Raw genomic sequence first — 19,997 nt, forward strand, 5'->3', positions numbered from 1 at the left:
GGAGTATTTCTATCATTCCTGGCAACCTATTGGAGATGCGCTACTGTTAGTGTTGTACTTGTATTAGAGATGCGCTACTATTAGGAATGCGCTACTATTGCGGTTTTGCTTTTATTAGAGATGCGCTATGATTAGGGGATGCACTTCTATATAGATTGTGCTTCTATCAGAAATGTGCAGCAATTAGGGATGCAATATTGTTAGAGATGCGCTACTGTTAGTGTTGTACTTGTATTAGAGATGCGCTACTATTAGGGTTGCCTTTCTATTAGAGATGCGCTATGATTAGGGGATGCACTTCTATATAGATTGTGCTTCTATCAGAGATGTGCAGCAATTAGGGATGAACAATTATTAGGGATGCAATATTGTTAGAGATGCGCTACTGTTAGTGTTGTACTTGTATTAGAGATGCGCTACTATTAGGAATGCCTTTCTATTAGAGATGCGCTATGATTAGGGGATGCACTTCTATATAGATTGTGCTTCTATCAGAGATGTGCAGCAATTAGGGATGAACAATTATTAGGGATGCAATATTGTTAGAGATGCGCTACTGTTAGTGTTGTACTTGTATTAGAGATGCGCTACTATTAGGGTTGCCTTTCTATTAGAGATGCGCTATGATTAGGGGATGCACTTCTATATAGATTGTGCTTCTATCAGAAATGTGCATCAATTAGGGATACAATATTGTTAGAGATGAGCTACTGTTAGTGTTGTGCTTGTATTAGAGATGCGCTACTATTAGGGTTGCCTTTCTATTAGAGATGCACTATGATTAGGGGATGCACTTCTATATATATTGTGCTTCTATCAGAAATGTGCAGCAATTAGGGATGAACAACTATGAGGGATGCAATATTGTTAGAGATGCGCTACTGTTAGTGTTGTACTTGTATTAGAGTTGCGCCACTATGATAAGGGACGCACTTCAATTCAAAGTGTACATTTGCTGATAAGTGTTGTTCTTCGTTTGTATAAATTACAGAATCCATGGATCTGTCATGACACTGTTGGTTTCATCGCCGGCATCGCAAGAAGTTTAAATGTTGCTGACGTTCATTGTAATTTATTACCACTGTTACAGTCATACATAAAACAACCAGTTATACAAGTAGATGTGGAGGTAAGATTCATACTTTAAATGTTCTATCTCTCTTGGTGCGCCCACTGATCCTGATCTATGTAACCAAGGTAACAGTTGATGCGAGGATGAGGGAGTGGAACACCCCTTGAGGGTTAAAAACCACTCTGAGTGAGATCTCTACAGTCATTTGTATCTAAAGTATATTATACAGACCCGCTAGAAAGTATTTATGCACCTGTTTTCGTTGATCGTTTTCGTAATTAAAAAAAAACAATTCCGGGTAACATTACGTGTTGTCTTTAAAATATACTAAATTTAAGATGAACTAGTGCATTTTTAGTCAATATAAAATGGTTCATTTGAGTTTATTTGTTTTTTTATGTAGACGTTTTGTAAACCATAATCCTCATGGTTAACTATGGGAACACGCTCATTTGCATATCATTTGCATCCATTAAACATGTGCGACAGTCATGTCCTTTCTCATGCAAATTAGAATCAATTGGGAAGCTGAAATTATTTCAAAAAGCACTTCTGAGCGGGAATACCTGTCAGTTATAATTCATTAATGTTCCTAGTGTGTCAAGGTCATAGTATCAGAGACGTAATTTGTATTTACAAACATTGAGTCATGCTGAAAGTTAGGGAATTGTCGGAATTTACCAAAGGGAACATTGAAAGCACTGTACACAGAAAAATTACTAGAAGACTGGGAATTTCTGACGGCTCCATATGTTTCAACCTGCGGTAACTTCGTCTGTGAGGTCTGTAAGTCTTGGCAGTCATCACCAAGTACATGTAGGTCAACCAAGGCATACAATCAACTCACTGGGAAAAGGTTGAGTTTGAGCACAATAAAATCAAGACTATATAAGGATGGTAATCTTCGAGGCAGTGTTGCTAAAAAGAAACCAAAACTGCAACCTTGACACATAAAAGCTCGGGTAATTTAATAAACCTATCTTGTAGTCTCAAAAATGAATGTGATATCTGTGGAAAAAAAGCATTATATGTCCGCACTTGAACTTGCAATTTCAATATCAAAAAACAAAAGTCAAGAGAGACAAGAATAACATTCAATGTCAACTGTCACCTGACTCAAAAATGTTTAAAAAAAGTTTACAAATCACTTCCACTGTTTCTTTCTTCTGCCTAACCAATTATTACTAATAGTGAACACCAAAAAAAAGTCAAGATGCAGACCCAAACTGATGTCACTCGATAGCTTTAGTTCATTGAGCTGATTGGTCGGAGAGTGATTTCATACAACTCATAACAATAATCCATTAACTGGTGAGAAGTGAAAGTATAGTTTGTGGATAAATACAGTCCATGATGTTACTTCTATCAACCAGCTGTATGGATAAGTGACAGTGAATTCTAAAAACTGTAAAGCTAATACTATGCTATAATGTCCATTTTGTGTGTGCTACTTACTATAAAATATTGGAAAGAATGATTCAGTGAAAATAAAATTCAGCGCAATACCTTTATCCAGTATTTACATTCAACTCGTCGAAAGATCCAGAAAGTCTTTTCAGCGAAAATTAATTCCAGCTAAAATAAAGTATTTCACAGTACACTGCTTACATTTGTTATATACCCTACATCTTCAGGTTATTATACTTAGTGTGCTGAAGGATCCTGTACCACGTCCTGTATACGACTACATCTTGAAATCGTCTCTAATTGATGTGTTGTTTGAGAGTCTGCATGACAGGCAGCTAATACGTAACATAACACGGGCTGGACATGAACCAAACTATAACCCAGATGAAGACAGTAATCTAGCACAGGTAAGCACTTCAACGCAGGAGAGTTGTCACCTGTGCATTTGGCAAATGATCATAGCATGTCGTTGTTTATAAAAAAGCGTCTACCCATGAGTCTTTGTGTTTTTAGCATGCGTTGTTATTGTCTCTTGGGACTCAATTCCCGTGCGTGCATAGGTGGCCACCCCTCCGCTTTAACAAGACCTGGACATGAACCAAAATAATCTAGCACAGGTAAGCACTTTAACAAGACAGCAACGTAGTTTATATCTCATCAATATCATGACGTTTTGTAGCTGATGTGTATTTTTCTCATTTCACAGTTATTCCGAAAGTTGAAATCGCAAGGTATGACAGAAATCGATGAGGACAAGTTGCTACTTCTCAAAGAACATATGTTGAAAGTTCATCGAGCTAAATCCAAGTGAGTATTGTAATATACTGCTATATTTACTAGTATGCAGTAAATTTTATTTTGCAACTAGTACCGTAATAAGATGCCATTTTAGATCAAGTTATTGTTGCTTTGCCTATTATTTCTACAGTACTAACAATGACTTGAGGTCACCTGATGACGACATTGCCATACAGCCGGGAGTGATAAACTTTAGTAGGTTAGGGAGGAATATCACCCGGAGACATGCAGATATGATCAAACCTAAGGACTCCAAATCAGAGACTGTCAGTCAAGCGTCTGGAAAGAAGACTGGGAAGAAGAAAAGTAACATGGAAAGTGTCATGGTATGTTTTAATCTCTGTTTGAACCATAATGTAAAAATGGGCCAATAGGATGTGTCATCATATGTTTTAATCTCCGTTGTCTAAAAATTGTGGACATACATACATACATTGACTGATGTAAAGGGGAAGTCGAGCCAAACAAAATAATGCTCCCATAAGAAACACCTCCACAAATGTAGGAGAATGCAATTTACAGTTTTTTTATATCACTTTTCATTCTCTAGATATTTAACTTTTTGTGAGTATTATGTGGTCCGCCATCTTCCTTGTCATGATGTCACACTTTACCCACAATCCTTTGCTGGAGAATCAAGATGGTGGACTACATAAATTAGTGAAAAGTTAAATATCTAGAAAATAAAAAGTAATATAAAAAAGCTGTAAATTGCATGTTCTTACATTTGCCAAGCTCTTTCATCATCTTTTTATGCCGTTAGACTTGACTTTTCCTTTAATTCACTTCAGTAAGGCTAACTATACATTGTACTTTATAGTTATAGCACTGTTTAGGAATAATGTGAAAGTACTGTAATGCTGAATGAGCCAAACAAAAATAATTTCAGTTCAGAACCATCAATCTCATTTTTCCTTTGTCACCAATATGATTATTAATTTTGGCTCAGAACGAGGAATGGAAGAGTATGTTCGGAGGAACAGGAGAGCTGACGAAACCCACACAACCATCATCTCAAACCAAGTCTGGGCCAGAACAGGCCACATTACCATCACTGGGGCCAACCACCACACAGACGCAGGTAGCACCAAGTCAGCAGCAACAGGAGAAGCAGACACAGCGGTCATTAGCTAAGACTTTATCACCTGATACACCAATAAGCATGTCTCAGTTACAAGCCAGTGAATCTGGCTTGCCGCAGAAGAAACAATTTGAACAGCGAGCTCCAGCAATACCACAAGGTTTGTTACTTTACACTATGGTCACACCACAAATAAAATATCACTAGGGTCAATGCTGCAAATGACATGATGTGAATAACAGTGCTTTTTTAGCATATACACCACAAAGCAGAATTTGATTCATCAAAAAAAACCTATCAAGCTGTTCTCTGATTGGTCTTATTGTTAGGTGGCAAGGTTGGGTAGCCAATCAGGTACAATCTTTATAGCTTTGCACAAATAAGCTGTTCTCTGATTGGTCTTACTGTTAGGTGTCAAGGTTAGGTAGCCAATCAGGCACAATCTCTATTGCTTTGCACAAATAAGCTGTTCTCTGATTGGTCTTACTGTTAGATGTCATAATTGGGTAGCCAATCAGGTACAATCTTTATAGCTTTGCACAAATAAGCTGTTCTCTGATTGGTCTTACTGTTAGGTGTCAAGGTTGGGTAGCCAATCAGGCACAATCTCTATTGCTTTGCACAAATAAGCTGTTCTCTGATTGGTCTTACTGTTAGGTGCCAAGGTTGGGTAGCCAATCAGGCACAATCTTTATAGGTTTGCATCGATTATATTATAATAATAAATACAAAATAATTTTCAGCAAAGATTGTTGACACTATGTTTGTTGGTTGCAGCTCGGCTTGCTGGATGTAAGCTTGAACTGCGCAGACTGGTGCACAGAAAGAGAGAACAATATATCCATGATATGGCAACAAAGTCGTTGATAGAAGGCTCTGTTTTCGAAAACAAACCACCTCCTCCGGGATGGAAACCCAAAGGATTATTAGTAGCTCATTTACATGAACATAAAGCCGCTGTCAATAGGTAAATAAGTTTTGATTTCTTCTGAATGTTGGAGCAAAAATTGCTTTTCAAAGTTATAAATATGAACTTTTGTAATTATGTCACTTGGTTTATGCAGTGACTATGGACTGTTTTTTATTATCTACCATTAAAGTCCCATTGTTACTGTATTAATTTGTTCTGTTAGAAGCACATGTGCTCACATAAATGACTACCGAAGAAGTCAAGGTCAAAATATGTAATTTTTTTGATGATGCAGCATATATAAATCTTTTATGGTTTATATAACTACACCACCGGACCATTTTGTAAGAATTTATAGTAACAACAAAATTTTTAAATTTCCTGATTACAATCCTTAAATGACATGTAACATAGATTCCATAGATTTTATCAGTACATTTGTTTAATGTGTCTGTTATTTCTTCACTGATTCTCAACTGTTTGTTATGTATTCAGGATCAGTGTCAGCCATGACCATAATTTCTTTGCCACATGTTCCAATGATGGCACTGTTAAGATATGGGATTGCCATCGATTGGAGGGTAAGAGTGTTGCCAACAGATCTCGTCAAACTTATAACAGACAAGGTGGACAGATTAAAACTTTAACTTTCTGTCAGTCGTCCCATGCTATAGCGTCAGCCTCCGATGATGGATCTATTCATGTGTATCGGTAAGTGTATCTCTCATCATCTACGTTTTTTTACTACATTATTATGAGTGAACACATGGTGATATGTCAGGTCACATTGAACACATGGTAATATGTCAGGTCACAGTGAACACATGGTAATATGTCAGATCACAGTGAACACATGGTAATATGTCAGATCACAGTGAACACATGGTGATATATCAGGTCACATTGAACACATGGTAATATGTCAGGTCACAGTGAACACATGGTGATATGACAGGTCACAGTGAACACATGGTGATATGACAGGTCACAGTGAACACATGGTAATATGACAGGTCACAGTGAACACATGGTAATGTGACAGGTCACAGTAAACACATGGTAATGTATCAGGTCACAGTGAACACATGGTAATGTGTCAGGTCACAGTGAACACATGGTAATGTGTCAGGTCACAGTGAACACATGGTAATGTGTCAGGTCACAGTGAACACATGGTAATATGTCAGGTCACAGTGAACACATGGTAATATGTCAGATCACAGTGAACACATGGTAATATGTCAGATCACAGTGAACACATGGTAATATGTCAGACCACAGTGAACACATGGTAATGTGACAGGTCACAGTGAACACAAGGTAATATGTCAGATCACATAGAAATATAAATTGCATATATCATATACATGTACTGGTAACGCAGTACAGTACCTGTCTAAACTATTCTATTTAAAAAAAGTGTTTAGTTCGTTTGAAAGATTTTGTTTTACATAGTAAGACATGTTTTTCAAGCAAGGGTTTAGTGATTTTATAAAGGTTTTTCCTAAGCAGCAAAGTCATTGTGTCATGTGGTATTCAATGTGGGTCACATGCTACTGTACATACACAATTTGTGTAAAATACATTGATTGTTGATTACTCTGAACTTTTTTCACAGTGACCTGCAGTTGTGTAAAGCACTGTGCTTTGGTTATACAATAACATTTTGACTATTTCCCTTGAGAAGAGCAAGAGAACCACAAAACTTGTTTTGCCCTATGATAGTGTTTCCCGTTATCATATCCACTGTTCCAATTACCATTACATCGATCACTGGAACTGCAGACAGTAAAACAAGACTCATGGCTCCCTGGTTATATTATGTTTGCCCAGTGAAGGAGATAATTAATTATATTGCAATATTAATGTTCAGTCTACTCTCTGTAGAATTGATCCAAATACACCAAGGATAAGTTTGATGCAACAGAGAGATTCTGACCTGGAAGAGGATGGTATTATAGTGGATATGCATCATGTTGATTCAGGTGTGTATGACATGCTTTATTGTAGACTCAAGATGGATATTATATTGTAGATTCAGGATGGATATTATATTGTAGATTCAGGATGGATATTATATTGTAGATTCAGGATGGATATTATATTGTAGATTCAGGATGGATATTATATTGTAGATTCAGGATGGATATTATATTGTAGATTCAGAATGGATATTATATTGTAGATTCAGGATGGATATTATATTGTAGATTCAGGATGGATATTATATTGTAGATTCAGGATGGATATTATATTGTAGATTCAGGATGGAAATTATATTGTAGATTCAGGATGGATATTATATTGTAGATTCAGGATGGAAATTATATTGTAGATTCAGGATGGATATTATATTGTAGATTCAGGATGGATATTATATTGTAGATTCAGGATGGATATTATATTGTAGATTCAGGATGGGAATTATATTGTAGATTCAGGATGGATATTATATTGTAGATTCAGGATGGAAATTATATTGTAGATTCAGGATGGGTATTATATTGTAGATTCAGGATGGATATTATATTGTAGATTCAGGATGGATATTATATTGTAGATTCAGGATGGATATTATATTGTAGATTCAGGATGGATATTATATTGTAGATTCAGGATGGATATTATATTGTAGATTCAGGATGGATATTATATTGTAGATTCAGGATGGGAATTATATTGTAGATTCAGGATGGATATTATATTGTAGATTCAGGATGGAAATTATATTGTAGATTCAGAATGGATATTATATTGTAGATTCAGGATGGAAATTATATTGTAGATTCAGGATGGATATTATATTGTAGATTCAGGATGGATATTATATTGTAGATTCAGGATGGATATTATATTGTAGATTCAGGATGGATATTATATTGTAGATTCAGGATGGATATTATATTGTAGATTCAGGATGGAAATTATATTGTAGATTCAGGATGGATATTATATTGTAGATTCAGGATGGGAATTATATTGTAGATTCAGGATGGAAACTATATTGTAGATTCAGGATGGAAATTATATTGTAGATTCAGGATGGATATTATATTGTAGATTCAGGATGGAAATTATATTGTAGATTCAGGATGGATATTATATTGTAGATTCAGGATGGGAATTATATTGTAGATTCAGGATGGATATTATATTGTAGATTCAGGATGGAAATTATATTGTAGATTCAGGATGGATATTGTAGATTCAGGATGGATATTATATTGTAGATTCAGGATGGAAAATATATTGTAGATTCAGGATGGATATTATATTGTAGATTCAGGATGGATATTATATTGTAGATTCAGGATGGATATTATATTGTAGATTCAGGATGGATATTATATTGTAGATTCAGGATGGATATTATATTGTCGATTCAGGATGGATATTATATTGTAGATTCAGGATGGATATTATATTGTAGATTCAGGATGGATATTATATTGTAGATTCAGGATGGAAATTATATTGTAGATTCAGGATGGATATTATATTGTAGATTCAGGATGGGAATTATATTGTAGATTCAGGATGGAAATTATATTGTAGATTCAGGATGGATATTATATTGTAGATTCAGGATGGGAATTATATTGTAGATTCAGGATGGATATTATATTGTATATTCAGGATGGAAATTATATTGTAAATTCAGGATGGATATTATATTGTAGATTCAGGATGGATATTATATTGTAGATTCAGGATGGATATTATATTGTAGATTCAGGATGGATATTATATTGTAGATTCAGGATGGATATTATATTGTAGAGACAGGATGGATATTATATTGTAGATTCAGGATGGATATTATATTGTAGATTCAGGATGGATATTATATTGTAGATTCAGGATGGATTTTATATTGTAGATTCAGGATGGATATTATATTGTAGATTCAGGATGGATATTATATTGTCGATTCAGGATGGATATTATATTGTAGATTCAGGATGGATATTATATTGTAGATTCAGGATGGATATTATATTGTAGATTCAGGATGGAAATTATATTGTAGATTCAGGATGGATATTATATTGTAGATTCAGGATGGATATTATATTGTAGATTCAGGATGGATTTTATATTGTAGATTCAGGATGGATATTATATTGTAGATTCAGGATGGAAATTATATTGTAGATTCAGGATGGATATTATATTGTAGATTCAGGATGGGAATTATATTGTAGATTCAGGATGGAAATTATATTGTAGATTCAGGATGGATATTATATTGTAGATTCAGGATGGAAATTATATTGTAGATTCAGGATGGATATTATATTGTAGATTCAGGATGGATATTATATTGTAGATTCAGGATGGATATTATATTGTAGATTCAGGATGGGAATTATATTGTAGATTCAGGATGGATATTATATTGTAGATTCAAGATGGATATTATATTGTAGATTCAGGATGGATATTATATTGTAGATTCAGGATGGATATTATATTGTAGATTCAGGATGGATATTATATTGTAGATTCAGGATGGATATTATATTGTAGATTCAGGATGGATATTATATTGTAGATTCAGGATGGATATTATATTGTAGATTCAGGATAGATATTATATTGTAGATTCAGGATGGATATTATATTGTAGATTCAGGATGGATATTATATTGTAGATTCAGGATGGATATTATATTGTAGATTCAGGATGGATATTATATTGTAGATTCAGGATGGAAATTATATTGTAGATTCAGGATGGGAATTATATTGTAGATTCAGGATGGATATTATATTGTAGATTCAGGATGGAAATTATATTGTAGATTCAGGATGGATATTATATTGTAGATTCAGGATGGAAATTATATTGTAGATTCAGGATGGATATTATATTGTAGATTCAGGATGGGAATTATATTGTAGATTCAGGATGGATATTATATTGTAGATTCAGGATGGAAATTATATTGTAGATTCAGGATGGATATTATATTGTAGATTCAGGATGGATATTATATTGTAGATTCAGGATGGATATTATATTGTAGATTCAGGATGGATATTATATTGTAGATTCAGGATGGATATTATATTGTAGATTCAGGATGGATATTATATTGTAGATTCAGGATGGATATTATATTGTAGATTCAGGATGGAAATTATATTGTAGATTCAGGATGGATATTATATTGTAGATTCAGGATGGGAATTATATTGTAGATTCAGGATGGAAATTATATTGTAGATTCAGGATGGATATTATATTGTAGATTCAGAATGGAAATTATATTGTAGATTCAGGATGGAAATTATATTGTAGATTCAGGATGGATATTATATTGTAGATTCAGGATGGATATTATATTGTAGATTCAGGATGGGAATTATATTGTAGATTCAGGATGGATATTGTATTGTAGATTCAGGATGGATATTATATTGTAGATTCAGGATGGATATTATATTGTAGATTCAGGATGGATATTATATTGTAGATTCAGGATGGATATTATATTGTAGATTCAGGATGGATATTATATTGTAGATTCAGGATGGATATTATATTGTAGATTCAGGATGGATATTATATTGTAGATTCAGGATGGATATTATATTGTAGATTCAGGATGGATATTATATTGTAGATTCAGGATGGATATTATATTGTAGATTCAAGATGGAAATTATATTGTAGATTCAGGATGGATATTATATTGTAGATTCAGGATGGACATTATATTGTAGATTCAGGATGGATATTATATTGTAGATTCAGGATGGATATTATATTGTAGATTCAGGATGGATATTATATTGTAGATTCAGGATGGGAATTATATTGTAGATTCAGGATGGATATTATATTGTAGATTCAGGATGGAAATTATATTGTAGATTCAGGATGGGTATTATATTGTAGATTCAGGATGGATATTATATTGTAGATTCAGGATGGATATTATATTGTAGATTCAGGATGGATATTATATTGTAGATTCAGGATGGATATTATATTGTAGATTCAGGATGGATATTATATTGTAGATTCAGAATGGATATTATATTGTAGATTCAGGATGGATATTGTAGATTCAGAATGGATATTATATTGTAGATTCAGAATGGATATTATATTGTAGATTCAGGATGGATATTATATTGTAGATTCAGGATGGATATTATATTGTAGATTCAGGATGGAAATTATATTGTAGATTCAGGATGGATATTATATTGTAGATTCAGGATGGGAATTATATTGTAGATTCAGGATGGAAATTATATTGTAGATTCAGGATGGATATTATATTGTAGATTCAGGATGGAAATTATATTGTAGATTCAGGATGGATATTATATTGTAGATTCAGGATGGATATTATATTGTAGATTCAGGATGGATATTATATTGTAGATTCAGGATGGGAATTATATTGTAGATTCAGGATGGATATTATATTGTAGATTCAAGATGGAAATTATATTGTAGATTCAGGATGAATATTATATTGTAGATTCAGGATGGATATTATATTGTAGATTCAGGATAGATATTATATTGTAGATTCAGGATGGATATTATATTGTAGATTCAGGATGGATATTATATTGTAGATTCAGGATGGATATTATATTGTAGATTCAGGATGGATATTATATTGTAGATTCAGGATGGAAATTATATTGTAGATTCAGGATGGGAATTATATTGTAGATTCAGGATGGATATTATATTGTAGATTCAGGATGGAAATTATATTGTAGATTCAGGATGGATATTATATTGTAGATTCAGGATGGATATTATATTGTAGATTCAGGATGGATATTATATTGTAGATTCAGGATGGATATTATATTGTAGATTCAGGATGGAAATTATATTGTAGATTCAGGATGGGAATTATATTGTAGATTCAGGATGGATATTATATTGTAGATTCAGGATGGAAATTATATTGTAGATTCAGGATGGATATTATATTGTAGATTCAGGATGGAAATTATATTGTAGATTCAGGATGGATATTATATTGTAGATTCAGGATGGGAATTATATTGTAGATTCAGGATGGAAATTATATTGTAGATTCAGGATGGATATTATATTGTAGATTCAGGATGGATATTATATTGTAGATTCAGGATGGATATTATATTGTAGATTCAGGATGGATATTATATTGTAGATTCAGGATGGATATTATATTGTAGATTCAGGATGGATATTATATTGTAGATTCAGGATGGATATTATATTGTAGATTCAGGATGGAAATTATATTGTAGATTCAGGATGGATATTATATTGTAGATTCAGGATGGGAATTATATTGTAGATTCAGGATGGAAATTATATTGTAGATTCAGGATGGATATTATATTGTAGATTCAGAATGGAAATTATATTGTAGATTCAGGATGGAAATTATATTGTAGATTCAGGATGGATATTATATTGTAGATTCAGGATGGATATTATATTGTAGATTCAGGATGGATATTATATTGTAGATTCAGGATGGGAATTATATTGTAGATTCAGGATGGATATTATATTGTAGATTCAGGATGGAAATTATATTGTAGATTCAGGATGGATATTATATTGTAGATTCAGGATGGATATTATATTGTAGATTCAGGATGGATATTATATTGTAGATTCAGGATGGATATTATATTGTAGATTCAGGATGGATATTATATTGTAGATTCAGGATGGATATTATATTGTAGATTCAGGATGGATATTATATTGTAGATTCAGGATGGATATTATATTGTAGATTCAGGATGGATATTATATTGTAGATTCAAGATGAAAATTATATTGTAGATTCAGGATGGATATTATATTGTAGATTCAGGATGGATATTATATTGTAGATTCAGGATGAATATTATATTGTAGATTCAGGATGGATATTATATTGTAGATTCAGGATGGATATTATATTGTAGATTCAGGATGGGAATTATATTGTAGATTCAGGATGGATATTATATTGTAGATTCAGGATGGAAATTATATTGTAGATTCAGGATGGGTATTATATTGTAGATTCAGGATGGATATTATATTGTAGATTCAGGATGGATATTATATTGTAGATTCAGGATGGATATTATATTGTAGATTCAGGATGGATATTATATTGTAGATTCAGGATGGATATTATATTGTAGATTCAGAATGGATATTATATTGTAGATTCAGGATGGATATTGTAGATTCAGAATGGATATTATATTGTAGATTCAGAATGGTATTCTAAATGGTAATCTTATATTGAAACATGTGATGTGTATAGGAACTATGCTATTGTATCCAGTATCAAAACTTAAAATTGTTTTAACTTTAAAAATGCAGTATTAGGGTGTCACCTGCGTACGCGCTTGATTTGAGTCCCAAGCGATGATAACAACACTCGCTAAAAACACAAAGGCTCATGGGTAGATGCTTGTTTGTAAACAATGACACGCTATGGCCGTATGCCGCATGCGCAGATGACGACTCCCCCGTTCTAACTGTTTGCTTGCCTATTTCAGGTTCCCAGTTCATATTAGCATATGCCACAGTATATGGCTCACTAATTGGATGGGATCTCAGGGCTCCTGGGAATGCCTGGAAACTGAAGAATGAACAAAAACATGGTAGGTTTTGTCTCATTACTACGGCAAGCTAACAGATCATAGACCCAATGTTGTTGAAACAGTATTTAACTCCACTGTCTGATGGTCGGCCATCTTTTGTCAATAAAAGACACTTAATAATTCTTATTTTCGGACTTATGGATCAATCTCTGTGCGTCCGTGAATTCTTCCTCACCTGTATCTTTGACATGCCTGGTCCAATCATATTTATACATCATATATGGCTGAATGGCAGCCTTTTTTGTGTTTAAAATTCATCCAAAACAAGCATTTCTACTATTCTAGAACCGGATTTATTTGTGTATGAACAGATTTCGTTCAAACATAGTAAATAAATTGGACAATATGAAACCTTGATGCAATATTGACATAAGTTCTACCATTATCACAGATAAAAACAATATCATTTTTTATTTTTTAAGGGTTTAATATGCCAGTTTTGTATAAAATAAAGGGGAATATGAAAATATGGTTTGATCAATGGAAACTAGCTATGCAGAATCACTTGGTCAATTTACCTGAAATTTATGCTATACCGATACATTCTTGGTGCGACTAAACATTGATTCTTTGACAGTTTTATGATTCTTCTGACAATCTTGAATTTGAGAAAATCCAAAAAAAAAAGTTTTATGTTAGAATACTTTATTTTCACTTGGAATTAATTTTCACTGAAGGAATGATTCAGTGAAAATATAATCTAACGAATATACCTTTTTCCCTATATTTTACATTCAACTCGTCAAGAACTTGTGAAAATAAAATCCATACAAACACCCAAAATGTTTATTCAGCGAAAATTAATTGCAGCTAAAATAAAGTTTTTCACAGTATTTCTCACGTCATTAGCACATGCACCACAACTGTGACAAATAAAAACTACACATGTCACAGGACTTTTTGCGCTATAATTAATTAATAAAAAATGTTAAACATCTTATAATTGAATATCTCCTAGAATCGCATTTGATTAAATTAATCCTGCATCATCAGTATTGAGTATGTTTACTTCTTAGCATCCTTTCCATATTTATTTAGTGAGCAAATAATTTTCTTATTCAGATACACTTGTTCCATTGCATTAAAAATTGAGACATAGACTGTAATGAGTCACATGGTTTAGTTACCCTGATTTGCATACAAGCTGAAAGAGCCTTATTTTAAAGATGTGACTTATATTGTGCACCATCGTTCTTGAATGCACATGTATGCATTGAAAAATAAAAAAATTAAACACTAATCACATTCATGGTTTTTTTAACATCTTTAATTTTACAAAAAAATAATAAACAGATATCTTGAGACATGGATCTCTGTGATGCTGTTCACAGCTTTAATATCTGTCTGTTATATTTTATGATATTAAAAACTATTTTGGATAAATCTGTTTTCAGGTTTGATTACTTCATTCTCAGTGGATCACAAACGATGTTGGTTATCTGTGGGTACAAGTAGTGGTATTCATGTATGTTGGGACATGAGATTTCAATTACCAATCACAACACTTACACACCCTACAGGTAAGTAGTGGTATTCACGAGCTATAGAGCTCTGAAATTTGCATAAAATAATAAGATATTATGGATTCTATAATGCATAAAAAGTTCATTATGATTTTATAACATATGCCGAAATAGCTCTACACTACTACATCCATAAATACCAAGTGACAGAAATCAGAAACACAAAATTGTTTAATAACACATTCTGAAACAGTATTAATCTGGGAATGTGCTACTGTGCAAGGTAAACATCAGCATTGTTTTTTGCTCCTTTAAAAAATAAAGGCACAACTGTTATTACCCAGCAGGCCACTTGTAGCTTGTATTATTGTTTGTCAGCCACCATGCAGTGTACAAGAGTTTTTGTTATATTATTTGTATCAATCTAGGTTCAAGGGTCATGTAACGATAAACTCTCCATTCTTGTTTGTTAGGCACCAGAGTACGACAATTGTTGATGCATCCTCTCCATCAGTCATGGGTTATATCAGCAGTAGAAGGTAACAATGAAGTATCCATGTGGGATATGGAGACAGGTGCAAGACAGATGACATTATGGGCTAGTACTACGCCAGCACTCTCACAAACACAGGTGTGTTACATCTGTCCTTATTGTCGTTGTTATCGTTGTTCAAAAAGTCTGATCTAATAACATTTTGTGTAACAGTATTTGTGTGAGTTTAGAAATGTTTGAAATATTACAAGCTGAATCCTGTAGGTGTGATATGCTATTCTATTTGATATTTAATTGATTATTGGTTTATTCAAAGGCCTCCAGCCATTCTGTGCATACAATGTATTGTAGTCTAGCTGATGGTAACCCATTTCTGGTGACAGCTGGATCAGATATGAGAATGAGATTCTGGGACTTGGCATACCCACAAAGTTCTTACATCATCGCTGGGGCTGCCAACGATCATTTACATCAAACAGCTGTTTCATACAAGTAAGATTGTACATTATGTTCTTTATACCTTTTTTTTAAAGTATCACATTTACACAGACCAAATACAGGTTAAGTTGAATACAAATTTCTAATAAGTCAATCCTTCTAACATCATGGTGTTTATTGCGATGTAGCAATTCGCATTGATGATAGTGATCTTCTTCACAGTGGTTGCTGGCTGTGAATAGCGATAATTATGCGACACCTGTGCAATAAACATGTGGCCCTCGTACAATGAATGAGTGGGAAAATATTGTCAGTTGACGAGATTGTCATAACTCTACTAACTAATGATAAAATACATGTATTTGTTGTGCAGTGATGTGTATGCTCATGATATGATTTTTGTTTTTTTGCCGCAAACCAACCGATCTGACACATACTACACATGGAACTATGGGAAAAGTGGTCAGAACTATTCCCACATTGTGGCGCTATTCGGTTGGTTTGTGGCGATTCGCGTGTCAACGCAATATTGAGAAAAATTAGACCTTTGACCTCCCAATTTACGTGCATTTTAATAATAATAAAATAACTTGAAGACATTCTGATAAGTGTTGTGTGTTGTTTTAATTGATCAACTCATTAAAGATTAAATCTTGCTAAAAATCAGGAGAGAATATGTTCAAAACAAGAAAAATACTTTTATATAGTTCCGCGGATGAAACACTGAGTAAAATGGTGGCGGATGGATATTTAGCCTTCAGAAGCTAGTTATGCGTCATAAGACACAGGTCTGTGCTGAATAGCGCCACCTGTGTTGACACAATGGGTAGCCACTCATCTACTGTATAAACTGATTCTAAATATATTTTCAACTTGCCAGACACAAACTAGTTGATGGTACTGAAGTTATACAAGAAACATACAGCAAACAGAGAGGGACCAGTGATGATACACCCAGACGAGCACCGGATCCTGTACCTTCTGGACACAGAGATACCATATCTGATATGACTGTATTCCAGACATCCCAGGCTTTTATCGCTACCTGTTCTCGTGATGGAGTTGTCAAAGTTTGGAAATAAGAACACAGTACCATGTCATGATCACTGCACCAATAATGTGAAGCAAGATTGTGAAAGTCAAACCAATCAGAAAGCAGCTTTTCTGTTGACAGTTTTTCAATGCATTAATTCCTGCTAGTTATATTTGCTTTGACTTAGCTGGTAATGTGCAGAAATCATCACAACCAATAAAAATGTATGTATAAGCCCAAAAATGCATCTATAGTAAACGAACATCATTAACATTCAACTTATTTTGACCAAAAAGCAAATACGATATTGGTTTAAAGGCAATATGATGTACATATCTTGAAAATAATGTTGAAACAAATTAATTTTTCTGTGTGCTGTTTCCATATGCATAGCATAAACATCCTTAATAAAATATCTTGTGCAAATTTGGTTTGTACTACAAAATTTGTTTTGGCTCAGTATTGGATGGTTTAAAAAAATGACAAAAATCACAGCTTGGGGCCCTTTAATAATAGAAATAACCCAATTTTCTATAAGTCTAATCAGTGCTACTGTATTTGACATAAACACTCACTATTGTATAAATTTAATAAACCAGTGAAATGTTTTGTCAGAGTTCAGTAATTTATACTATTCTTCATTTAAATTTAGAATTGTTACAATTTCACATCAGTATGGAAAACACGTGCATTAGAAGCATATTAAAAACAATGTGTTTGTCTGTGTAAATAGTGTTCACTATAATTGTAATGGCACAGTCTTTTTCATGTCATGGATTGTATGTATTTATTTGACAGATCCCAATTAAAGGTGGCATACTTGTATTATGTTGAAAATAATGTGTATGAATCAATATTCAAAATAAACAGAAATGAGACCTTTCATAAATATTCAATAACCCCCCCCCTCCCCCACAATATTTTTCCATTTTATTTTCAATATCTGGAAAAAAATTCACACACACTATGAACAAGACATTACAAAGCCAACAAATATGTATACAATTCAAAATTACAATTAAAAATATTAAATTTAAAACTACCAGATGGGAATGGTAAACTGACATCCATTTTATATAATGAATGTATTGTTATTTACAGTCTGATTCTCCTTAGCAAATGAAGAAAACATGCTGCATATTCAACTTTACTACAAAATTGAACTTTGCTTTTACAATAAGATTCTGGCTTGTCATGCAGCCATTATGTCATTGTTAGCGTTTCAACACACAAATTTACTTAGTATAAATCAATCTTTTTTCCAACAACATTGGTGAAGTCTAAAAGTAGTTTGAAAAGTCTATAAAGTTGTTGCAAAGTTGAGACAGTAGCTTTTGTAGAAAGAAAAGTTTTTGAAAAAGTAATCAATAAAGTCAGAAAAGTTATTTTGGGTGGCAAAGTAAATTGTGTCAAAGTTAAAGATGATTTGGATGTTTGCAATTGCCAGGAGAAACCCATATATATCACACTTGGTTTGATATTTAATGGTTGTTCTTCTAGAGGGGCAATAACACTATCTAACTTTTACTAAATTTAGAGTTCAATTCAGAGCAAATTGTCTAGAATTTTATGCATGGAGAGACAAGAAATCCGAAACAGTTGTGTAAAAACTTCAACAATTGCACAAAAGTTGAAACAAGAAAATGAGACAATTTGATTGGAACGTTACAAAAGTTAGCAGGACAGTTGATAAAGTTGTATGAACATCGAAAAAAAACAATCTGTTGAAAAGTAGCTGAAGTTAGTTGAAATGTTGAGTGACAAATCGAAAAAATACCAACTTAGAGAAAAGACTTTGGTTGCAAAGTTGTAGAAGTTAGCTAGACTAGAAAAAGCTGCATGGAAAGTCGTTACTATTTATTTTAATTTCATATAGTTATTTTGCTGGAAAGTCAGTGATTTTTAGTGGAAACAATTGCAAAATCTAGCTGGAAAGTTGATAAAGAAAGAGAAAAAGTGTTTGGAAAATTGCTTATACATGTAGTTTGAAAGGCGAAAATTTTAAGTAGAAAAAAAAAATGTTTGCAAATTTGTTGAAAAGTTGAGTGGACAGATGAAAAAGTGCAGAACTTACTTAGAATGTCGAAATTAGTGAGAAAACGAACAATCAATTGCAAGGTTGCAAAAGTTAGCTAGAAGTTGATAAGGCTGTGTAAAACGTAAACACACATTTGCAGAATTTTTATAGAAAGTTGATAAGGTTTTATGAAAAGTCAAAAAACAATGAGTAGAAAGATGAACAATTAGTTTCAAAGTTAATATAATTGCATGAAAGTAGTTGCAAATATTTCAGAACTTAGGAAATCAAAAATGTTGAATGGAGTAACAAAAAATAGGTTAGCTGTAAGTTGGGTAAAATGTTGAAAAAGTGTTTGAAAAGTTGCAGAACTTTGAGTGAAAAGATGAACAATCGGTTGCCAAGTATCAGAAGTTGAGAAAATTTAGTGAAAATTCGAAAGAATCATTTTTAAAATTACCAAACATAGTTGGAAAGTCAAAAACATTGGAAAGATGAATAATTGGTTGCAAAGTTGCAGATGTTAGCTCGAGTAGAAAAAGATGCATGGAAAGTTATTAAGGTGGTTGCGAAGTTACTAGACTTTGATAGAAGTAATTTGGAGTGGAAAGACAAACAATTATGAAAGTCACAGAAGTTAAC

General features: G+C 33.0%; 1 protein-coding gene across 1 annotated transcript in view; it reads left to right on the top strand.

The window, feature by feature from the left end:
• Positions 1 to 18,178, top strand: part of LOC100368721 (phosphoinositide 3-kinase regulatory subunit 4-like) — a 55,981-nt gene extending 37,803 nt beyond the window's left edge. The window contains exons 18-30 of the mRNA XM_085490470.1: positions 992 to 1,129; positions 2,707 to 2,886; positions 3,186 to 3,286; positions 3,408 to 3,603; positions 4,227 to 4,518; positions 5,136 to 5,325; positions 5,764 to 5,979; positions 7,156 to 7,253; positions 13,807 to 13,911; positions 15,306 to 15,431; positions 15,848 to 16,005; positions 16,184 to 16,359; positions 17,186 to 18,178. Coding sequence (XP_085346596.1) covers positions 992 to 1,129; positions 2,707 to 2,886; positions 3,186 to 3,286; positions 3,408 to 3,603; positions 4,227 to 4,518; positions 5,136 to 5,325; positions 5,764 to 5,979; positions 7,156 to 7,253; positions 13,807 to 13,911; positions 15,306 to 15,431; positions 15,848 to 16,005; positions 16,184 to 16,359; positions 17,186 to 17,387 — 2,178 coding nt within the window. The 3' untranslated portion in view covers positions 17,388 to 18,178. The remainder of the gene's footprint in view (positions 1 to 991; positions 1,130 to 2,706; positions 2,887 to 3,185; positions 3,287 to 3,407; positions 3,604 to 4,226; positions 4,519 to 5,135; positions 5,326 to 5,763; positions 5,980 to 7,155; positions 7,254 to 13,806; positions 13,912 to 15,305; positions 15,432 to 15,847; positions 16,006 to 16,183; positions 16,360 to 17,185) is intronic.
• Positions 18,179 to 19,997: the final 1,819 nt, after the last annotated feature.

The sequence above is a fragment of the Saccoglossus kowalevskii genome, chromosome 15 (genome assembly GCF_978046115.1).
Source record: "Saccoglossus kowalevskii chromosome 15, keSacKowa6.1, whole genome shotgun sequence".
Taxonomy (NCBI): domain Eukaryota; kingdom Metazoa; phylum Hemichordata; class Enteropneusta; family Harrimaniidae; genus Saccoglossus; species Saccoglossus kowalevskii.